This window comes from Pseudorca crassidens, chromosome 8 (assembly GCF_039906515.1).
Source record: "Pseudorca crassidens isolate mPseCra1 chromosome 8, mPseCra1.hap1, whole genome shotgun sequence".
Lineage (NCBI taxonomy): Eukaryota > Metazoa > Chordata > Mammalia > Artiodactyla > Delphinidae > Pseudorca > Pseudorca crassidens.
In genome coordinates this window covers 19,458,871-19,478,776 of record NC_090303.1, presented here as the reverse complement: position 1 = coordinate 19,478,776, position 19,906 = coordinate 19,458,871, and the positions used below count along the sequence as shown (strand labels likewise).

Sequence of the window (19,906 nt, the reverse complement as noted above, 5' to 3'; positions counted from 1 at the left end):
GGTGAGGACACATACACCCAAAAGAATAAAAAACAATACCCCCAATCTAAATTTTATGAAAACCCGAAGACTGTTTTTACAAACATATAAATTATTTTATTTACAAAGCCATGTTACCAAAAAAAAAAGCAAAAAAAAAAAAAAAAAAAAGCAAAAAAAAATAAAAAATACAATCGCTCACTGGAGAATGTCTCCAGACCTTGTGCTGAACCACGGCAGTATCAATAGATACATGTTTGTTCTTTCCTTTTTAAAACTGTAAGCCATAGGATTTACTATTTACACCTACTTTAGACATTTATTCTGCTTACAATATCACAGGCATGGAATGAATTCTATCTGATAGTGCTAATACATAAAGGTGCAGGACAAAGAAGGAAAATACTTAGTGTTACAAAATATGGATTGTAGAAAAGAAACCCACTCCACAAGTGTGGCATTTGTTTAGAATGTTTGGACATGCTTTCTTCAAAATTCTTCTGGAAAAGGTTCTAAAATCGGTAGTAGGAAAGGACAAATGAGCAGGTGCAAATTCTCGTCTGTGCAACAACAGTTATTGAATATACCCCATGACTGACCAGCTACGTAAAACCCACAGAGTTTTGTTAAAGTGCCATGGGCCGACAGCATAACAAAATAGAAGGTGTAAATAGAAAATTTCTTTTTTTCCTTTTTTAAAACAAGAGTTCACTGAGAATCAGCAATAATAGAATATGCTGTATAAACTATTCTCTACAAAGGTTGATCAGCATTATTTACAATTGGTACATTGATACAAAAGAAGGCATACAAGTTATCCAGGTCGCTTTTTTTTTTTTTTTTTTTATGGCTGACAGGTCTATGCATTGCGTTACGCTTTAACAACCAGAGCTTTCGAGCCTCTATGGCTGGCGACAAGTCACGAGATCTTCAGGCAGATGGGGGTGTGTGCAGTCAAGGGGCTGGGAGAGAGGGCTAGGTGGGGTGTGCAGAAGTACCCAAACGATATCCCCCTAATAATGCTTTATAAGCTGGTCCAGTTGAACTCCATTCAAACAAACCGAAAGAAAACCTTTTATTTGCATTCCATTTTTCAAGCTGTGAGTTCTGAATACATCATTATAAAGTAAACCTGTAGTTGACTGTGAAGGAAGAAACACCGTGGGTTTTCCCTTTTTGCTCAGTTTTCCAGAAATGTCCTCACCTTGGTCAGAGCCAGTCTTTCACCAAGTAAGCAGCATTCGGTGGGGAGCCTCTTTATTCCAGCTTGCAATTCAAGATGTAGAGAGCTAAAACGTTTAAAATCCATTGAATTGCTCCTTTAGTCCCTGTTGAGACATTATTTCTCAGAAGCAGCCACTTAATCTCTCAACTTTTGTTTTCCTTCTTTGAGTGTAAGAGTTTATAAATCAGAGGGTTATTTTGTTGCTGAGATTTTTTTTTGTTTTTACTCCTGCAAGTATTACAACTCAAAATAAATTATAAAAAAAAACCAGACTTCTAAAACCGAACAAGACGAAAATTGTGCAAAAATAACAAAGATATGTACATACTTTTCAGTCTGAAGAAATGTACAATAAAAACATAATTCAAAGAACATTTTAAAAATATAAACGTTGCTTCAACTTTCCTAAGTTTCATATTGTTTCTGAAACTATTCTGGTCAGTTAGCTCTGTAATATAGTAAAACATAAATTATTACAAAATTAACACTATAAAAATTTACTTTAAGAATATCTTCTAAACTTTTTTTTCGAAGGGTCTAACCTTGTTTATAATTTCTTAAACATTTATGTCTTAAAATCTGCCTTAACCTTTTTTTTTTAAAAAAAAAGAAAAAGTAACAATCTTCCCTTCAATTTGCAGTCTCTTTTTCCCAAGATGGAAATAAACCAGCATATAAGTGCACTTTTAACACTGTAGAAATAAAAATGAAATCATCCGAACTAATGTCCTAGTACCTAATATCAACTCCTGATTTTTAAAAAAATCTTCATTTTATATTAAAAATTTTAGTAATCCTATTAAGAAACACTGTCAGTGCAATTCCATTGATGCAAATCACTCCGTTTGCCTCCCGTCTTCGCAAAATCCAATCATACGGTGAAATTTAACAGTAGTCTGATCCTTGGGTTTGGGGGGAATGGGAAAGAAAAGGAAAACTTCAGGGTGGGGATGAGGGTTTATGTCCAGCTGCAAAACTGGCATTCATTTCTGACTTAGGGATGAAGCAAAACCTCCTGGTATCTCTGCCATTATACTGTATACAAAGTTACATGATTCATAGCACAGAACACTTATTTTATATGGTGAATTCCTTTCTTGACTATGATTCCCAATTAGAGCTTATGGTATTGGTTTCTTTCAAAACTCCAGTGTGAACAGTTTCATAGCTGCAGGCCTCCAGCTTCTCCCTTCCGGATCTTCCAAATGGCTCTTCTCCATAAGCAGTGGTCTTACCACTCCTTCCTGGGTTGGCTGTATCGGAGTGGTGGCCTCTGACAACCTAGCATGAGCTGATCTATGGGCGTGCTGAGTCCACGGGGCCCTCTGGCCCAGGGCATGGAGGTGGCTGGGCAATGCTAGTAATTATTCTCACCAATCACCAGCTGTTTGGCAATTAACCCTCCATGGTAGCTTTCCCTCAGGCCTTTCCTTCCGGTTCTGCTTTTTCTCCTCTGGCAGCGCCCCGGAGGGCAGCTTGAGACCTTCCACAGCGGTGGGCACTGTGCCTCTCCCTGAGTGGCTTCCTGAGGTCTTGTGCCCTTTTCCCTGGGACTCCTCCCCCTGTGACCCGCCCAGCTTTGCGCCCTTGTACATGGTGCCCTGGAAGGGATTTTGCAGCATGGATTCCTAACACGCTCAGATGATCAGTCACCCAGTTCCCACCATCTTTTGAGGATATCTTCTCCTACCCCCAGGCCCTTCTTCCTGCCACCTCCCGGGTCCACTCCTGCTCCTGTCCCTAACCCAGGACATATTCTCCGAGCTGCACAGCTGGACAGTGGTACTGAGTAAGCCCCATCATTAAATGGCTGCTGTTCTCAACTTTGCATCTCCCTCCTCTGTGCTGGTGCGTCCTAGAAACCTGATGAGGGCACTCGCCCACCCTCCAGCTCTCTGCTCCCCAAACATGGGCTGCTCCCCAGTAACCGCCCCCCGATGCAGCACACTGTCTAGAGGGAGCTTTCGAGAGCCCGTACCTCTGATGGTCAGTGGGGACCCAGAGAGTGGCAGGTAGGAGGGGACAGAAGGGAAGGATGGGAGAGGGCAAGGAAAGGAGCACTGCACATGCTCAAGTTCAAGAGTTCCAGACGATGCCAACCAGGAACGGACATTCTACAATGTCTGCTCTTGTGGCCGGAGCAAAATGATGCAGTAGCAGCATCAGAAGCTAGAGGAGGGACCCCAAACTTGGAAGAAGGTATACACGTGGCAAGTTAAAGAACGGAAACAAAACACTGGTATTGTTTTCTGTAAATCTCAAATTCACGTTCTTTTTGCCTTTTTCTTTTTCCTCAAAACTAAAAATTGTTCAATTAAAAAAAGAAGAAGAAAGGCCAGAGCCACAGGCAGGGCACAGGAAACAGACTCTTCCCCACTGCCCACTCCCCTCCCTCCCCTGGCCTTGGCCTCCTGGGGTGAGGTCCCGTGGCCAGGCATTGGTTTGGAAGTGGCTTCATAGTCTTGTTATGGAAGAGTCCTTATCCTGCCCGTTCTGTTTGTGGTCTTCTAGGAAAGAAAAGAAAAGAAAAAGCTTGTTTCCAAAACATACATTTGGGATTACCCACAAGAATTCAAGAAGGGAGTCTCAGTTTCCTCATCTATAACGAAAAGGATACCATCCCACCTCCTGCATTTGGCAAAAGCCAGCTGTGATGAGCAAATGAGGTGATGGAAGTAAAGAACTCTGTAAATGGAAGGTAGGCACAGAGATCCAAGCTGTGAAGGAAAGCAAGGGGGCAAATCCTGTGGCTTCACGGAGCTCCTCTCCAGGAGGGACGACCGGGATAATTAATCTTTGTTTTTCTGTTTTTGTTTTTCAGTCTATGTTTTCCTAACTAACTCACAGACAGCATGGAGAATTACCTAAGGAAAAAGTATAGTGCTGGGTTAAGCACAGAGGCTTTGGATACACAGGTTTTGGTTCAAGTTCCTTCATCTTCATCTATAAAACGAGGATAACCAATTTGTCCCCAACCCGACCAGGTTGTTAAAAGGTTGAAAGGTATGTAACGTATGTGAGGGGCAGAGCACGGCGCCTACAGAGGAAGGGCTCAACAAATGGCTACGTTCACTTAGGCTGACGGCTAGCGTTGTGGGTTCCCAGCAGGTATGCCTGGAGTTGTGGGCGACTGCACACGTGCCTGCTAAGGGTCGAAGTGGAGTCTCCAGGTGCACCCAGCAACCCGTGCAGGAGGCCCGCCGTAAACAGGCAGATTGCCCTCCCTCCCCGACCCTACACAGAGGAGGGGCTGCAGGTGCTCTGGCACAGATGGTCCACAGTGATTCAAAGTGGTGGAGATCTGAGGATACAAAACCGTTCCCTAGAACCTTCACCCAAACACTGTAATTTGGTATCTACGAAACCTGTGGCACTTCTAAGACAACGTAACAGCCATATATGTATTTTTTTTCCCATCATGTAGAACACACACGACCCTACTCACCTACCCTCCCTGGCCTCCTCCAGACGTGCACACACTCCACTGGAGAAAATCACTTCTGTACTGTTTTCACACCTCAAGTTTATAAAAACTCCTAAATCTACCCTGAATAGTCCCACCATGAAAACCACATCCTGAATGGTAGCTACAGCCCACCAGAGGCCTCAAGAAAGTGCTAACCAGTGTCTGCCATGAGCAAAGCCCTTTAGTCAACAGCATCTTATTTAATTTTCATAATAACCTTAGGAGGTAGGCATCGATTCTGCCATTTAAGAAATGAAAAAAGTGAGACTCAGAGAAGTAATCTGCCTAATACCATACAGCTGCTAACAGTAAAAGCTAATACCTGTGTTAGGTCTCAGGCATTTTGCAGGGGCTTTATGTCTATAAATTAATTTAATCCTCACAAAAGCCTTATGAGATAGGGGCCATAATGACCCCCATCTTATAGGCGAGGAAACTAAAGCACAGAGAAATTAAGTAACTTGCCCAAGGGCACACAGCTAATTACGAGAAGGCCTAGCGTTAGAAGCCAGGTAGCCATTTTCTTAACTGGACGTGAGATTTGAACCAGGGTCTGACCCCAAAGCCCACATTTTTTCCACCCTGCTAATGAGCCTATGGACTTCTGCCCGCCAGTAACTTACCTGTCGGCTGTGTCCTGGGCTGGATATGCTTGAAGGACTGGATTGTGACAAAGCTAGGCTGCTATTTTTCCCAACCTGAAAGACACCAGTGAAGCCCTACTCAGACACGGGAGCCAGCTTGGGAGAGACCCACCGATACCAAGAGTCGCCAGGGGCAAGGGGGAGGCGGCACGGTACCTCGAGGGCTCTCCTCCCGTCGTGTGGAACTCGTGTTTCCATCTTAAACGGCAGAGAAAATAAGTATGTTTCAGGGGGGGCCTTGATGACGCCCCCCTCATCCCACAGGGAACGTGGAATGGAGGGGAAATCTTAATCCGCTTCCCAGATGCGCAGACTGCAAGTTTCCGGGAGCAGGCCCAGCTTTTCCACCTGTGACTGCAGTCCCAGACCCATCCCGTCTCAAGCCCAGACTCCCCTGTACCAGCTGGGAATAAATGCCTGCGTCTTTTCCTGAGTCAGTTTTCCCGACACACTCCTTGCTGTTCTTAAGTAAAATGGCAAGAGGTATGAGTCTGCCCCTTCCAGTGGGAGCCTGAGCGGGCCGGTCCTATGACGCAGCACTGGGGGCGAGGGGGCGTGGCCGTCGGGCTCCTCCCCTTTCTCGTGATCGAACCTGGGCTCGCGGTGGGCTGGAGTACGTTACAGAGGCGGAGTACGTTACGGAGGCAGCTCCTACGACGAGCCCATCCTCTACTTAAACTCGCCTTCGCGTAAAGACGTCTGCCTTACGTTTGCAGTCTCGTTTTTGGTACGGTTTAACATCTCTGTGGCAAATTCTGGCCCTACACCACCCGATACAATTCAATAGATCCCCAGTTAGTCCTCAAAGCACGTTTACCTTGAATTTCTCAATCTCATGCCATGCCTCTCCCAATCTCCTAACAGAATCAGCACAGATTCCAAAGGCCTTCCCCCAACACCTGGTGACCCTGGACAAAGCCTTTTCTTAATGGCCTGGTGACAAGCACCCAGGTATCAGCTGCATTAGAGAACCCGTATTGACTAGATCCAAGGCAGCCATTAAATTCATCAGCTCTTTTGGATTTCCCTCCTGATGAGCACTCTCTGAAGGAGGCTTGTCTGCTCCTTTCATCACAGTTTTTGACTAATTCATCATGGTTACTAAACATCTCATATGGTCTTGGCACACCAAAGAATCAACAGTGGCACATTTACTCAATACAGAGGCACAGAGGTGAAAAGCCCAGACCCCAGAGCCAAATTACTTGGGTGTAAATCCCAGACCTATTGTTTACTCGCTGTGTGACTTTGGGCACATTGCTTAACCTTCCTGTGCCTCGGTTTACTCATCTGTAAAATGGGGGTAATAACAGGTGAAGATTAAATGAATATATCCAGTGCTTGGAACAGAGCCCATCCCATAAGTAAGTGTTAGCTGCTAGAACTTCATCGAAAACTGATGACACTATAGCCTTGCTGCTCAGGGTGTGGCCCGCAAACCAGTGCCGTGGCACCGCCTGGAGCCTGTTAGAAATGCAGACTCTCAGGCTCCACCCCAGACCTGCTGACTCAGAATGTGCATTTTACTGAGACCCTCCAGTGATGCATGTGCACATTCAAGTTTAGGAAGCCCTGGATCTGCCCTCCATCCTGAGACCTGGAGGTGGCACCGACCAGTAGTTTAGTCTCTGGGGGACCCTGTGGGTGCTGGTCCCCTCCTCTGCACCCCTGGAACTGCAGATGTGTGCGAGTACCTGGGCTCTGATGAGAGGACCTATGTCCATCCCCCACTGCCACAACCTTGGCCTCGGCTGCAGCTTGTCTGGCCCTTGAGATCCAAACTTGCTGTTTCTTGTGTGTTTACCTGTGTTTTGTGAATCCCCCTCAAGAGGTTCTCTTCATGAAGTTTTAACAAGTCTCACACAGAGATGATGCAAAACGTGAAAACATCTTTTAAACAACTGCCTCTCATGTCTCCAAAGTCCCCATCCCCAGACAGGGCTGGCCCACTGAATTCTGTGGCTGTCGGCCTGGGGCTGCTGCTATCATCCCTGCACGCTGTCCTGGGAGGTCCCTCCCGCTGGACTCAGCTCAAAGGGACCCCAGGCTGCCCCCTACCTGCCTTTGCTCCCTCCTCTACACACAGTCAGGTGGGAGGGTTTCCTAAGCAGCCTTCCCAGCTCGAGAGGAAGACTAGACTTGAGGATGAGAACAGGGCTCAAGGGAAAGAAATACGAGTTCTTCCTGGATCATTTCCCATTCCCCCAGCTCCCCTCGCGGTACACCCTCCTCTGTGTACAGTGGCCTTGAACACTTCTATGCCAGTTGGTATGAGCTGCAGTGATACTTTAGGAAGGAAAGGGTTATCTTAGGAGTAGGGAGCCTGGTAAAGTGAGAAGAACAGTCCCCAGAAACATGCGCTCCCACCCCCCAGGTGGGACCCAGGTCACCATTTAACCTGGCTGGGCCTCAGGTTCTTCCTAAGGGGATGCCAATAGATCAGATAAAACTGCTTGGCAATAGACCTCTTCAATGATATCGTCCTCAGAACTCCAGATATACGATAGAGTGAGGTGATGGAACTCAGAACCTCTCTGTGCCTCAGTTTGCTCATCTGTAAAGTGATTACAATTGCATCAACCTCGCTGGGTTGTTGTGAGGATTAAATGAGGTGATGCTCATATAGGACTCAGAACAGTGCCTAGTGCGTGGACACTGTAGAAAGTATCTGTTAGATAAATCGCTCTCAGAGCAGAGGGTGGAATTGCCCACGGGGAGAACAAGGATGGGACTCATGCTTGCGTTACCTGTCCGGGCCACCTGCCTGGGCCACACAGCTAAGCAGGGGGCGCTGCCCTGCTCCCCCTCCCACCATCCCCGGGCGGTGCCAGAAGGCTCCTGGAAGGACGGGTCCCTTACCTGCCGAGAGGAGGTGCTGTTAACGGGATCGGGCACCGGTGCAAGAAGGCTGGGTGGGTTCTTTCTGTGAACGCTATTCATTCCAGGCATTTTAGTGATTTTACAGGCTTTGCTACTAGAACTTGAGTTCTTACGCTTTTTTCCTTCTGATTTGTCAAAAGAGAGGGGCAGAGAAGACACGGCATTGTGTGAGGCCAGAGAGAGGTCCCCTGCAAGGGAGGGCACAGAGAGGGGACAGGAGTCACTGCTGCCGCCCCCCGAGCCCATGTGTCTCACTAAGTCTGTAGGGCCGCCGGGCAGCGAGGTCCGTCCTGACGGCTCCAGTTTGGCACTGAGTGGGCTCACCCCGTTGTTTGAGTTGTGCACAGACAGACTGTTATAGGGAGGGGCTGCCTGATAGGAGTTCAAAGCTGAACTGGCATTCAAAACACAGTTCTTTTTGTGGGGCCCTGATAATGGGGAGAGGGATGTCTGCAGGGATACGGAGGGAGAGGCGGAAGTCGAAGACGGCGGCTTCCTCTTTTTGTTACTTGGAGACTCGTCACTACGGGCGGACAGGTCTTTGACTTTTGAGGATTTGCTGGTTTTGGTTTTGGATGGCTTGTGGGATGGGGAAGGGATGACAGCTGGTATCGGGGACACGGCAGATGGGGCCTTGAATGTTGAGTCCATGATGCTGAGGGTTGCGGCCACATGAGGGAAAGCTGTGGTGTGTGACATGAGGGCGCTCGGGTCCGGCGATGTCACAAAAGCTGCATTGGAGAGCATGGCTGATGTCATTATGTAAGAAGAGGTGAGTCTCGAGCTGATGGGAGCTGAAGGAAGATACACAGCACTGGGGTTGCTGAAAGGCTGTAAAACGGATGCTGGAACAGGGGTGGTGATGTGGGCTGCTGGCGAGGGCATGGGGCTATCTGCCGCAGGAGGGATCTTCCTAAACATGAGAGAAGAGTGAAAGAGAAACAGTGAGAAATAGGTTTGGCATTGCTCCAGAAGCTCGACTAAGTGTGAGCATCAGGGCTACAGAGAAATCCCTGGCGGAACCAGACAATGGAAAATGAAGCCTTGAAGGATGGCAAAATCTGAATTATGGCCCTTCCCTATAGTTCCCCCCATTGCAACATCCAGCAACCTAGTTTTAATTACTTTCAGGTTTTCAGATCCTTTTCTCCATGCTTGGCTACTGGATAATGGCTGATTTGGGTTCATGAATAAAAGGCGAATGTTATTTAGAATAGAAACTTCCCCAGCAGTATCCCCCTCTGTTGTTTTCTCCCCTGGCAGTGACAAAGGTAATTTTTAACGAGAAGGGGTCATTTCACACTCAGGTCCTGGCTTGAAGTAAGAGGCGTGAGGACGGGGCTTGGCCACCTGCACACGTGAGCCAGAGCGTCCCCTGTGCCCCTGCAGCCCCTGCCCCTCAGGGCCTCCCACCCCTCCTGTGCCCCGCCTCTCCACCCTGCTCTTGACGGGAGGAGATCTGGGAGTCACCTCTCTCCTCACAGGCCAGAGTCCCCCTGCCCTCGCTGCCTGCAGCCTCTGGGTTACCCTGTAGAGAGGCACTTCCACGTCAGCTCCCGGCTGTTGGCTCTGTTTTTTTCCCCCTTCACCTCACCCTGCCTCAGCGATCACTCAGGAGCTATCTTTGGGGTATGGCTGCCCTTCAGCAGGTCTTCCTGTCCCTCTGTTAGGAAGGGGGAAGGGTACAGGGACCCTCATGGATTCAGAGAAGGGGATCAGGAATTTCTAGCTTGCTCGGAAGATAAGTGCAGGAGAGCATCTGAACGGGGTGGAGGTCTTCCTGAAAGCTGGGGGCACCTGGGAGCAAGGTCCCTGCCTCACGCTCCGTGGAGCCCGGGCCAGCCCCAGGTGGTGGGTTACTCTGGGGGCCTCCCCACAAACTCTGCCTTTTGACGTGTGCTGGAAACAGCTTCTACTTCCAAACCATGGCTTGGGGCCATGTTGCTGCTACTCTGGGGACTGAGAGGGGCACAGGGGCCTCCGGGTCACCATGTCCCTGACTTTTCAGGAAAGGATACTGACCTCAGGAGCCAGGTGAACATTTTCAAACTGGTTCTTTCCTGTTTCTCACCTTGCTCCCCACTCCCTGTTTCTGCTGGAAATCATGTTCCGTGTAGCTGGGCTCCCCAGAAATTAGGAACGAGCTCTGCTTCATTCAAGAGCTTCGAAAACAGCTCTTGAAGGCGGGCAGGTGTGAAATGGGGCCTCCCTTTTCTCCTTGGAGGCCACCCTCCCAGCCGCAGCATCGGGGTGAGGCAGGCAGCGCTGGGAAGAGGCCCCGCTGAGGAGGAAATGCCTCTCCTAGCCCTGCTCTCTTTGAGGATGCAGTTTTCTGCCTGCAGTTTGCTGAAGCCCATGGCTTCCACCTCTAGGGTGGAATCCAGAGGAAGCCTTGAATATAGAAGTGCAGTGTCCCTGAAAACATCAGACTCAGGAGATCAAATATAGGAGAAAAACATTGCCAAACCCACTGTGGCTGTGACGGTGTTTGAAAATCTATTTTCTCTCGAGCCTAAAGAGAGTAAAAGATCCCTGTCAACGCTAAACTGGGGCTCCATTAGTGGTACTTGTTGCAATGAATGAATGACTGAATGAATGGATGGATGGGTGGGTGGTGGATGGGTGAGCAGGTGACTTCTCAGCAGCGACATAACTATGCATGCCAGGCAAGGACTCCCATTAATCAGATCGGAAAGGTCTAAACACGCCCTTACAACTGTCTGCCACTGCACAACCCCTTCCTAACAGCACCAGGGCCCATTTCTCAGAGCGTGTGGTGTCAGCACACCGCACCGTCTCCGCTGGCTACTGACTCCTGGGATTCTCTAGGCATCCCACTCAAGTCTCTCCTTCACTTAAGTTCCGTACCAGCTAAACTACGGAGAGGCGTCCATATGGGCGGAGGTTTGGCAGTGCCTTGTAATAAAAAGTTATTTACAAATACCAGATGGCTCATTTAGAGAGGACCCCCATCGATGACCTTAACTGGGATCTACTCTGAGTGTCCCGATTTGTTATTTTCTTTTATTTGTACACATTCAGGTTTCAGCTTGTGCTGACCGGCAGAGCTGAAGTCCTCAGTGTGCCCGGGCTGACACTCAGCACTGGGGTGGGTGCTCTTTTTCTGCATACTCTCTACCTCTTTCCTTCCTCTCCCCACTCATCCTTAATGGCCAGCAGAGTCAGGAGGGGAGAAGGGGTAGGGGAGCAGCAGGGAGAGGGGCATGTGGCAGCTCACTGTCTCCGGGGACCCCTTCCCCCCACGCTAGACAGTTAATGTGCTCTTCCAGGTGCCAAATGGCAGCGGATTTCAGCTTGGCGGGCTGTGTCCCAGCTGAAGCTTTGCACGCTGGCCTAGGGAAGTCCCATACAAAAGCCCACAGATGCGAATAAATTACAGTGCCCATCCTCCCCTGCCAGCTGGCATGGAGATCCAGATGCTGACCTGGCTGAAAGAGAATACTGTGTTGGCGTCTCCTGATGCAGAGTTAAATGCTTGTTAAAGAAAAAAGAGTCTTGGCCGTTCCTTTTCTTCCTAATGTCTTCCACGCCCCCATCGGCTGCCATCCCTCCAGGTTCGGGCCCGTCGGGGCCTGGGGTTTGGGCAGTGAGGTTGAGAGGGCAGCGGGGTGCTACGCTCTCCAGAGTTGACACCCAGGCAGCCCCAATGTTGCTCAGTGACAGCAGATTGGTTAGACAAGTCCTGAAAAGGGGGGAGGGACCTGATGCCCTGTGGCTCGGGTTTCTGTGCCTGAGGAGGAAAGGAATATGGACTTGAGCTGACAGGACACCAGGCAGCGAAATACAGATCAACACATTCCTTCCACGTGCCCGGGATTTACACTTCCACAACACAGGAGAGCACAGAGCTGCAGAGTCACCGGCGCTGGCTGCTGTGCTGGGGGACCCGCGCAGAGGGATAAGTCACCAAACACCGAGAACACAGTAACCCCGCACGCAGCCCATCGGGTGCTGCTTAGAAAGGACACAGGTAGATATCGGGGTGCCTTTGAGACACACTGGGCAGTCACTTAAGGGAGAAGAAATGACAAGCTTCTCTTGTGGCCCTTTCCTACTTCACAGGAAGTGTCAATGTGTCGTCCTAAGTCCGCTATGAGCGCTTACTGCAGGCACCGTGGGGCTTACTTCTAGAAGTTCTGGAAGCTCTTTGGGCATCGTGGTGAATAGGCGCTGGGATGCCATCATTGCCTGGGAGAGGGGAGCTTTTGAATTCTGTTCCCATCCTACCCTATTTCTCAGGAATGCCTTCCTGGCCTTTCCTGGGCTTCACTGGGCAGGGTGAGGGGCTTAGTGTTGGCTCTCCTGGACCATCTGGGCTTAGAGCTGAGGAATCCATGATTCTGTGGATTATGAGATCTCAAAAGCTCACCTTTGCAGGACTGGGGGCTGGAGGTAGCCAGGGTGTTGGCCTGGCATTACCAAGTGGCCGGAATGGCAGCTCCTTACGTGCTATGGTTTGAGAGGGTCTAGCCCCGTCTTCCTGTACAACAGCGTTTCCCTAAGTCAAGAAGGCTTTTCCCCTTTACATGAATCTATTAAAATGCAAATACATCGAGAGGTGTTGGAGAATAAAAGGACCATAGAGAAATGGGACATAAGCTGGGTTTAGGGTAGAGAGAAGTATGCATAGAGGTGAGGAGAGAGTCCTATAGGGAGGTGGGAAGGGCCAAAGACAAGCTTAACCAACTTGGCAACATGGCCCCTGATCTGCCCTGTTGGTTGCGGTACATACTTTTGCACAGGACATTAAACAATTACAAGTTGGTCCATAACCGTTAGGAAATGTTTAGTATTGACACTGTAGCATTAACATTACAAACTGAAGCATATTCTTAATATCCTTAGATGGTCTTAGTCATAGCAAAAAGGCCCTTTAACACTGTTAAATAAACGAGGTCTTATCTAATCCCTTTTCATTTAGTTTAGAAGATTACCAACACAAAAGGGATCTCCAACGAAGAAGACAAAGCATACCACACATTGTCTCTGAAAAATATAGGCAACCAAGAAGAGGGGCTGACATTTAAGAATTAATCACGAACCCTGATTTCAGAATCATTTTGTTCAATAAAAAACCAACTAGTGGGCTTCCCTGGTGGCGCAGTGGTTGAGAGTCCACCTGCCGATGCAGGGGACGCGGGTTCGTGCCCCGGTCCGGGAGGATCCCACATGCCGCGGAGCGGCTGGGCCCGTGAGCCATGGCCCTGAGCCTGCGCGTCCAGAGGCTGTGCTCCACAACGGGAGAGGCCGCAACAGTGAGAGGCCCGCGTACCGCAAAAAACCAACCAACCAAACAAACAAAAACCAACTAGTGACATTCATTTAGAAAGCTGGGGTTCAGATAGTTGTGGAGCAGCTCAGATCTCATATTGCACAAAAACCGCTCACTTACTTCCACATCTGTGAATTCAAGTGTTTTTCTACCATGGAGTTTAGTGCGAATCGAAAACGGTCCCATCTTCTATCAAACACATAGTACCCTCGGCCCATGAGGCGACTCCCAAATGAGCAAAACTGTGAGGGGGAAAACAAAAACGATTTTAATTTTGATTACAGGTTAATAAGCTAATATAAGCTCTACACAGAAAAATAACATTTGCATAAAAACACACAGGGGTACAGTTTTCCTCAAAATAAAGAAGCAAAATAGTACCGAAGCCAAAAATATTTCTGTGGTGCTTCAGTTTGAGCTCCTAGATTTTCTGCAGAACCTCACAGGATGACTCAACAATAGTGACATTCGGTCTTCTGTAGCATTGAGGGCTACCTTCTCTATACCTGGAATTGAGCCAGCATTTTAGGTTGAAAAACCAAACCAAACCAAACCCACACCAACAGCAACCAGTAGCCGGGTAGTGTGTCAGCACCACGGGCTTGTCACAGCTGTCATCTTCTCAAGGAAGACGGTGGTTCTCTGCTTCCCATCACGGTAATGGAAACGGCTGGTCCTGAGCTTCTCCTGCCAGTGGGTCATACCGTTCCTACCTGTTGTCAGCGGAGCCGGCTCCCTCCCAGCTGGGCTGAACTCCCTCCTTTCCTGGTGCTGCCTCATCTCCTCTCCCATCGGCGCGTCCAGGCTGCCCTGGGACACATCACTGCCTCTGCGCCCACGCTTCTGCTGCCCCCTCGGCCTGCCCCTGTCTCCTCCCCTCTTCTCTCGGCCAAGTGCAATTCTCCCCTCCCTCAGGGCCCTAATTAAGACTCTCCTTTCCAGTGACCTTTATCTGACTCACGCTGCCGCTCTGAACTCCCACAGACACCTACACATACTTCATTACTTTCCCACCTGGGAATCGCTAGGTGGCTGTATTACATTATATTGCATGCTTCTGTGCCTGTCTTGATGATTATAAACGTATAAAGGTCAGGGACCCCATTCTCTTCTCAATATGAGAAGAGATTTAGGCTAAAGGATGGATTACAGAGATAAGGTCCTACAAAGTGTTCAGAACGAACTATCACACTTAAAACGCGGGGCTGAAATATGAGCAGTTAGATGTTTGATAAACGTCATTTAATGATGATGTTAGGACAACCAGGCCAGCAGACAGACAGGTAAGAAGCGGCTTCTGAGGAGGTGACATTTGCCTGGTCAGAGCTCAAGCGAGTCTGCAAATATGACTCTATAACTCAACTGCGTTTTTCCCCCTCCCCCAGGCCTCTCCCAGCAGCTCCCTGGCCTCCATCCCAGACACAGTGCTGGGTTGGCACTCATTCCACAAATCCTTCCTGGAACCAGCCTTTGGAACAGTTCTTAGGAGGAAACGCAAGACCTTCCCTTTGTTTTGTTTCTGCTTATGTTTGGGGTGGGGTTACCCTAAAATCTTGCCTCCCATCAAATCTGGTACTCCTGATGAAAAATTCTTTTCCGCACATTAAGGGCTTACTGGCCAAGTACTAAAACATACAAAGGGAGTTCTCCCACGTGGAAGCCGGTCCCCAGCAGCATGTGGGAGCCGGTCCAGGTCCAGACATCTTTTCTTCTTTCATCTCCTTGCTAAAGACACCCTGAACAAGTGTTCATTACAAAAAGTGATTTAATGTATCAGTTGGCCGTGAGAGAAAGGACAAAGCAAAGAAACGAATCCATGGCCTTTCCATTTAAATCAGCAAAACATGAAGGGCACACAAATCTGCCAGGCTCTGAGCTGAGCTAATCCACTGTAGCCTGGCAGCTTGTCATTTGGACAAAGACCTTGATGTGCTCCAGAGTCTGGCCTTCTGGTAGACAGCCCTGTCTCCCTTTCAGACTTGGAAGCTGGAGGCCTCTTACTGTCTGTGCTACCTATGTCTCTAATTCAACACACATGCAACGCTCAGTGCCCCAGAGGCTCCTGTCCTTGGTCGCCTATGATGCCCCAGGTAGGGCACTGGCCACTGTGGCAGACCCTACTGGTTGCCAAGTTCATCAACTGCTACCCGCCCCCAACCCCGCCCCCCCCCAGCTCTCCCTGCCTTTTCCTTGCTAACAGAACCACACAGTGAGCAGGGAAGGTAGGTCTCTTCCCAGAACTCTGGGATGAAATCACGGCAGGTTTCATTCTGTGCTACTACAATCCTATCCTTCTCTGCCACTGATTGGTATAGGGCTGGGCACATGACCTACTTCTGGTTGATGGAAGGGAAGGTCTGCTGGGGGTGCTCATAGGAAGATTTTTCTTCCCTAAGAAATGACATAAGATAGCATCTTAGAAGCAGACTCCCTTTCTGTTTGTCCCTTTCCCCGCTTTGTAGAGTGCTACTGGGTGAGGATGTGATATTGGAGCTCGAGCTGACACATCCAGACTGTGCGTGAAAGGCAAAGAGGGTTGCAGAGATCCTCCCTCAGCAGCAGGACATTGAGGAGATGCTGAACCAAGCCTGGGAGCTCTCACCTCTAGACTCCTTGTTATATGAGACAAGTAAATGACCGAAGTGCACACACTGTATGAGTTGTTTTCTATTACTGGCCGTCAGAAGCATTCCTGACTGCCCCTATTTTTGTACTAGCCAAGAGGCAAAGTCTCAGGCTGTTGGTGAAGTACAGGTCACCGTCCTCCCCAGAAACAGGAAGTGAATTTGGCCTTCATTCATCATGCTGATAGAAGGGAGGAGGGACTCACTCTATCGTGATGCACGGTTGATTTCACCTACACAGTTCATGCCATCTTGGGACAGTCAAAGCCAATCTTGCAGGGCTGAAGCTGGGAACAGAGCAAACCGGCTGTGGGGTCCAACGTTCCCAGCCTCCCTGAATTCGGCTCTGTGATGGAAGCACCAGGCAGTCCCTTCTTAAGTGCTCGTAGGGCAAACACAAACAAGCCTCCAGCTCATGCCTCCTTATACCACCCACCTCGATTTCCATGACCTTCTGAATTGTTAAAGTGGATTCTTTCAAGGAACTGGGAAGAAACTGACCTTTTCGTTAATCAACAATCACGCGGACATGAAATGCTTCCTTCTTTCCTGCACACACACACACACACACACACACACACACACACACGCACGCACACACACACACACTCAGTTCTGGTGCCATATCGTCACACCTACTAATAACAATAAAACTCAGAAACAACAGGGGAGCAAACCAGCCAGGACTGGCACCTGGAACACTGCTCAGAGACAGTTTCCAAGGCAGGTGAGCTAGACTAACTCTTGAAATCAGAGGCTCCCCGTGGACGGGCAAGGCAGGAAGGTCAGTTCCCCGTGCTCTTCTATAAACACCGTTTCTCAAGCATTATCGCTTCCAGGTGGACCACAAATACTCAGGTGTTTAAAGGATTAAAATCAGCTGGGAGCCCTTACCTTTCCTTCTGTGATTTTCAGAGGGGATTTCTAAGGTAATCATTCAACCTCAGGGGAAGCCCTTTCGTAAAACACTGTCCCGGAGGCCTCTCCTTAGGAAAGATGCCATTGTAGGACACGGTCACCTAAATACTGCAAAGCACGGGGGAAACAACGCCTGGATGGAAACAGAAGAAGGCCTACCGCAAGAGGTCTGGGGTGGTGGGTGGAGAAATGACAGTCTAATAACTTCTCGGATTCGTCGGCTCCGTCCATCTCCCCTTCATCACTTGACAGTCGGCTGGCGAGGTCACCTCCAACTGGGGGTAGAGGGGGTTCCGGAGTGTAGCCACTGTGATTTGAAGATGTACTGCTGCTTATGCTATTTGCAGATGATGGTCTAAGGGCAAGAGAGAGCAAACAGAATCAACTTCTCCGAGGGAACAAGATCCACCCAGTTTCATGGAGCTCGGAAGGCAGACCAGTCAGCCTTCCAGATACATTAAGGAAGGCGGATCAATGGCAAATCTGCACAAGGGGAAAATTCAGGCTGAGAGGGTGAGCAGCGACCAGCTCTCTACAGGTTGGAGCTGAGGCTCTGCCCTGCTTGAATTTGGGCATCAGGGACAACTCCAACAGTGTAAGAGGAACAGAAACTACAAAAATAGAAGCCAATGTGACAAAGAGTTAATTTAACTTAAAACTAATCTTCTAGAATTCACTTACAACTATTCATTCATTTGCATGTAAGTAATTTGTACTTGCCCTGCAGTTGCTTCTCTTTGAAAGTGGACCTGATGGGAAGATCAACCAGATAAATAAGTTCAGATCAATCAACAAAATATCAGTGATGACAAAAGACAGCCCTACACACACAGCTACTAAACGATGGCTTTATGAAATTGTTACCATACCGACATGAAAAAATGGTTTGTCCCAGCCATGGGGCCACAAGTTCCTTTCCCCACAGCCAAGCCTGTTTCTTAATATATCAAACCACATGCAGTTTAATTGTGTCTTCTGAGGATGATTGTTTCCGTTTAATTTTTGACAAGCCTCTAGACCCACAGGCTGGCATGACTGACTCAACAGTAGGCGTTGAAGAAATATGTTTCTCAATGAAGGAATGAATGAATTCTATGCGTATAAACAATCCAACAGATCTCATCTCAATTATGGCTAAGCTTATAGAAAAGCAGCATCAGTCACAGTAAGACGTGGCACTAATGCTTCCTGAGCAGCAAAGAGCAAAACGAAACATACACCTCAGGAGAAGAGTTAGAAGAACGGTCAAAGCTAGTTGTTAGTTGTTTTTACTGCTCTCCACTTTCATGAGGTGATTGACCAGGGAGAAAGATTGGGTGAAAAAGAAGATTTGGAGAAAAAAAAAATCAGGATCTTAAAAAAAAAATAATAAATAAATAAACAAAAAGGTTTTCTGTGTTCTGCTTTGAAAGCTGCCCCTTCAAGTAACACCAAGCAGCTTTTACTCATGCATCTCCCTTCTCCCTCATTTTCACCCTGGATTCTTTGTTGTTTTGAAATCTTTCTAGGTGTCAGATTCCTGAGTTCAAACCAGATCCCCAAAGCAGAGTCGTGTAAAAACAAAGCCACAAAGGTAGAAACAACCCCAATGTCCATCAACAGATGAATGGATAAACAAGACAGCTCTACAAACAGATACTAGACTATGGCTTTATGAAATTGTTACCATACCATATATCCACACAATGGAATATTAAGTCTTAAAAAGAAAGGAAATTCTGGACTTCCCTGGTGGTGCAGTGGTTAAGAATCCGCCTGCCAATGCAGGGGACAAGGGTTCAATCCCTGGTCCGGGAAGATCCCATATGCCACAGAGCAACTAAGCCCATGCGCCACAATTACTGAGCCTGCACTCTAGAGCCCATGAGCCACAACTACTGAGCCCACAAGCCACAACTACTGAAGCCCGTGCGCCTAAAGCCCATGCTCCACAACAAGAGAAGCCACTGCAATGAGAAGCCCGCGCACCGCAATGAAGAGTAGCCCCCACTTGCTGCAACTAGAGAAAGCCCGCGCGCAGCAACAAAGACCCAACACAGCCAAAAATAAGTAAATAAATAAATGTTCCTTTAAAAAAAACAAAGAAAAGAAAGGAAATTCTGACATCTGCTACAACATGGATGAACCTTGGGGGCATGATGCTAAGTGAACTAAGCCCGTCACAAAGGACAATTACTGTATGACACCGCTTGTACGAGGCACCTAGAGGAGTCAAATTCACAGGGACAAAAAGTAGAACAGTGGTCACGAGGCGCTGGGAACAGGGAGTTAGTATTTAATGGTACAGAGCTCCAGTACTGGATGATGAAAAAGTTCTGGAAACGGCTGGTGGTGATGGTTGCACCACAACATGAATGTACTTACTGCCACTAAACTGTACACTTAGAAATTAAAATAGTAAATTTCATGTATGCATACAATGCTACAAATAAAAAAACCCCATAAAACGCCACAAACAAGGCAACAGGTAGTTTTCCCGTGTAATTATACCAACTCTGTTGGTATGATAATTTATTATTGACTATCACTTTCCAACCTTATGAAAACAAAGATGCCATTCATTCTACATGTTAAAAGTCTATAGTCCGGAAAACACAACTCCCAGGTGCATTCCCTACTCTCCTGTGTCAGAAGGGACAACAGCACTGTTGCCTGTTTACAGCTGAAGACCCAAACGGTAAACCAATTTTGATAACATCAAAACATATAAAGAAAGAAAACAGCATTCGTAAACCTGCCACTCAAGATCAAGTGTTACTTCCATTTTGATTTATATCCTTCCAGACCTCTTTACTGTGCGAACAGGCACGTGCATTTTTTTAAAAACATCTTTATTGGAGTATAATTGCTTTACAATGGTGTGTTAGTTTCTGTTTA

At 48.0% G+C, this 19,906-nt stretch overlaps 1 protein-coding gene across 6 annotated transcripts in view; it reads right to left on the bottom strand.

The window, feature by feature from the left end:
• Positions 1-1,041: 1,041 nt before the first annotated feature.
• The window catches only part of ATXN7L1 (ataxin 7 like 1), a 239,745-nt gene continuing 220,880 nt past the window's right edge, over positions 1,042-19,906 (bottom strand). For 3 of the 6 annotated variants that reach the window (XM_067745960.1, XM_067745966.1, XM_067745963.1), the window contains 6 exons: positions 17,189-17,384; positions 13,608-13,729; positions 11,640-11,945; positions 8,174-9,107; positions 5,294-5,368; positions 1,042-3,711 (listed from right to left, as the gene is read on the bottom strand). In XM_067745960.1, the coding sequence (XP_067602061.1) occupies positions 3,670-3,711; positions 5,294-5,368; positions 8,174-9,107; positions 11,640-11,945; positions 13,608-13,729; positions 17,189-17,384 (1,675 nt within the window). In that variant the 3' untranslated portion in view covers positions 1,042-3,669. The remainder of the gene's footprint in view (positions 3,712-5,293; positions 5,369-8,173; positions 9,108-11,639; positions 11,946-13,607; positions 13,730-17,188; positions 17,385-19,906) is intronic. The other 3 variants (XM_067745961.1, XM_067745964.1, XM_067745965.1) reach the window with 3 other exon arrangements.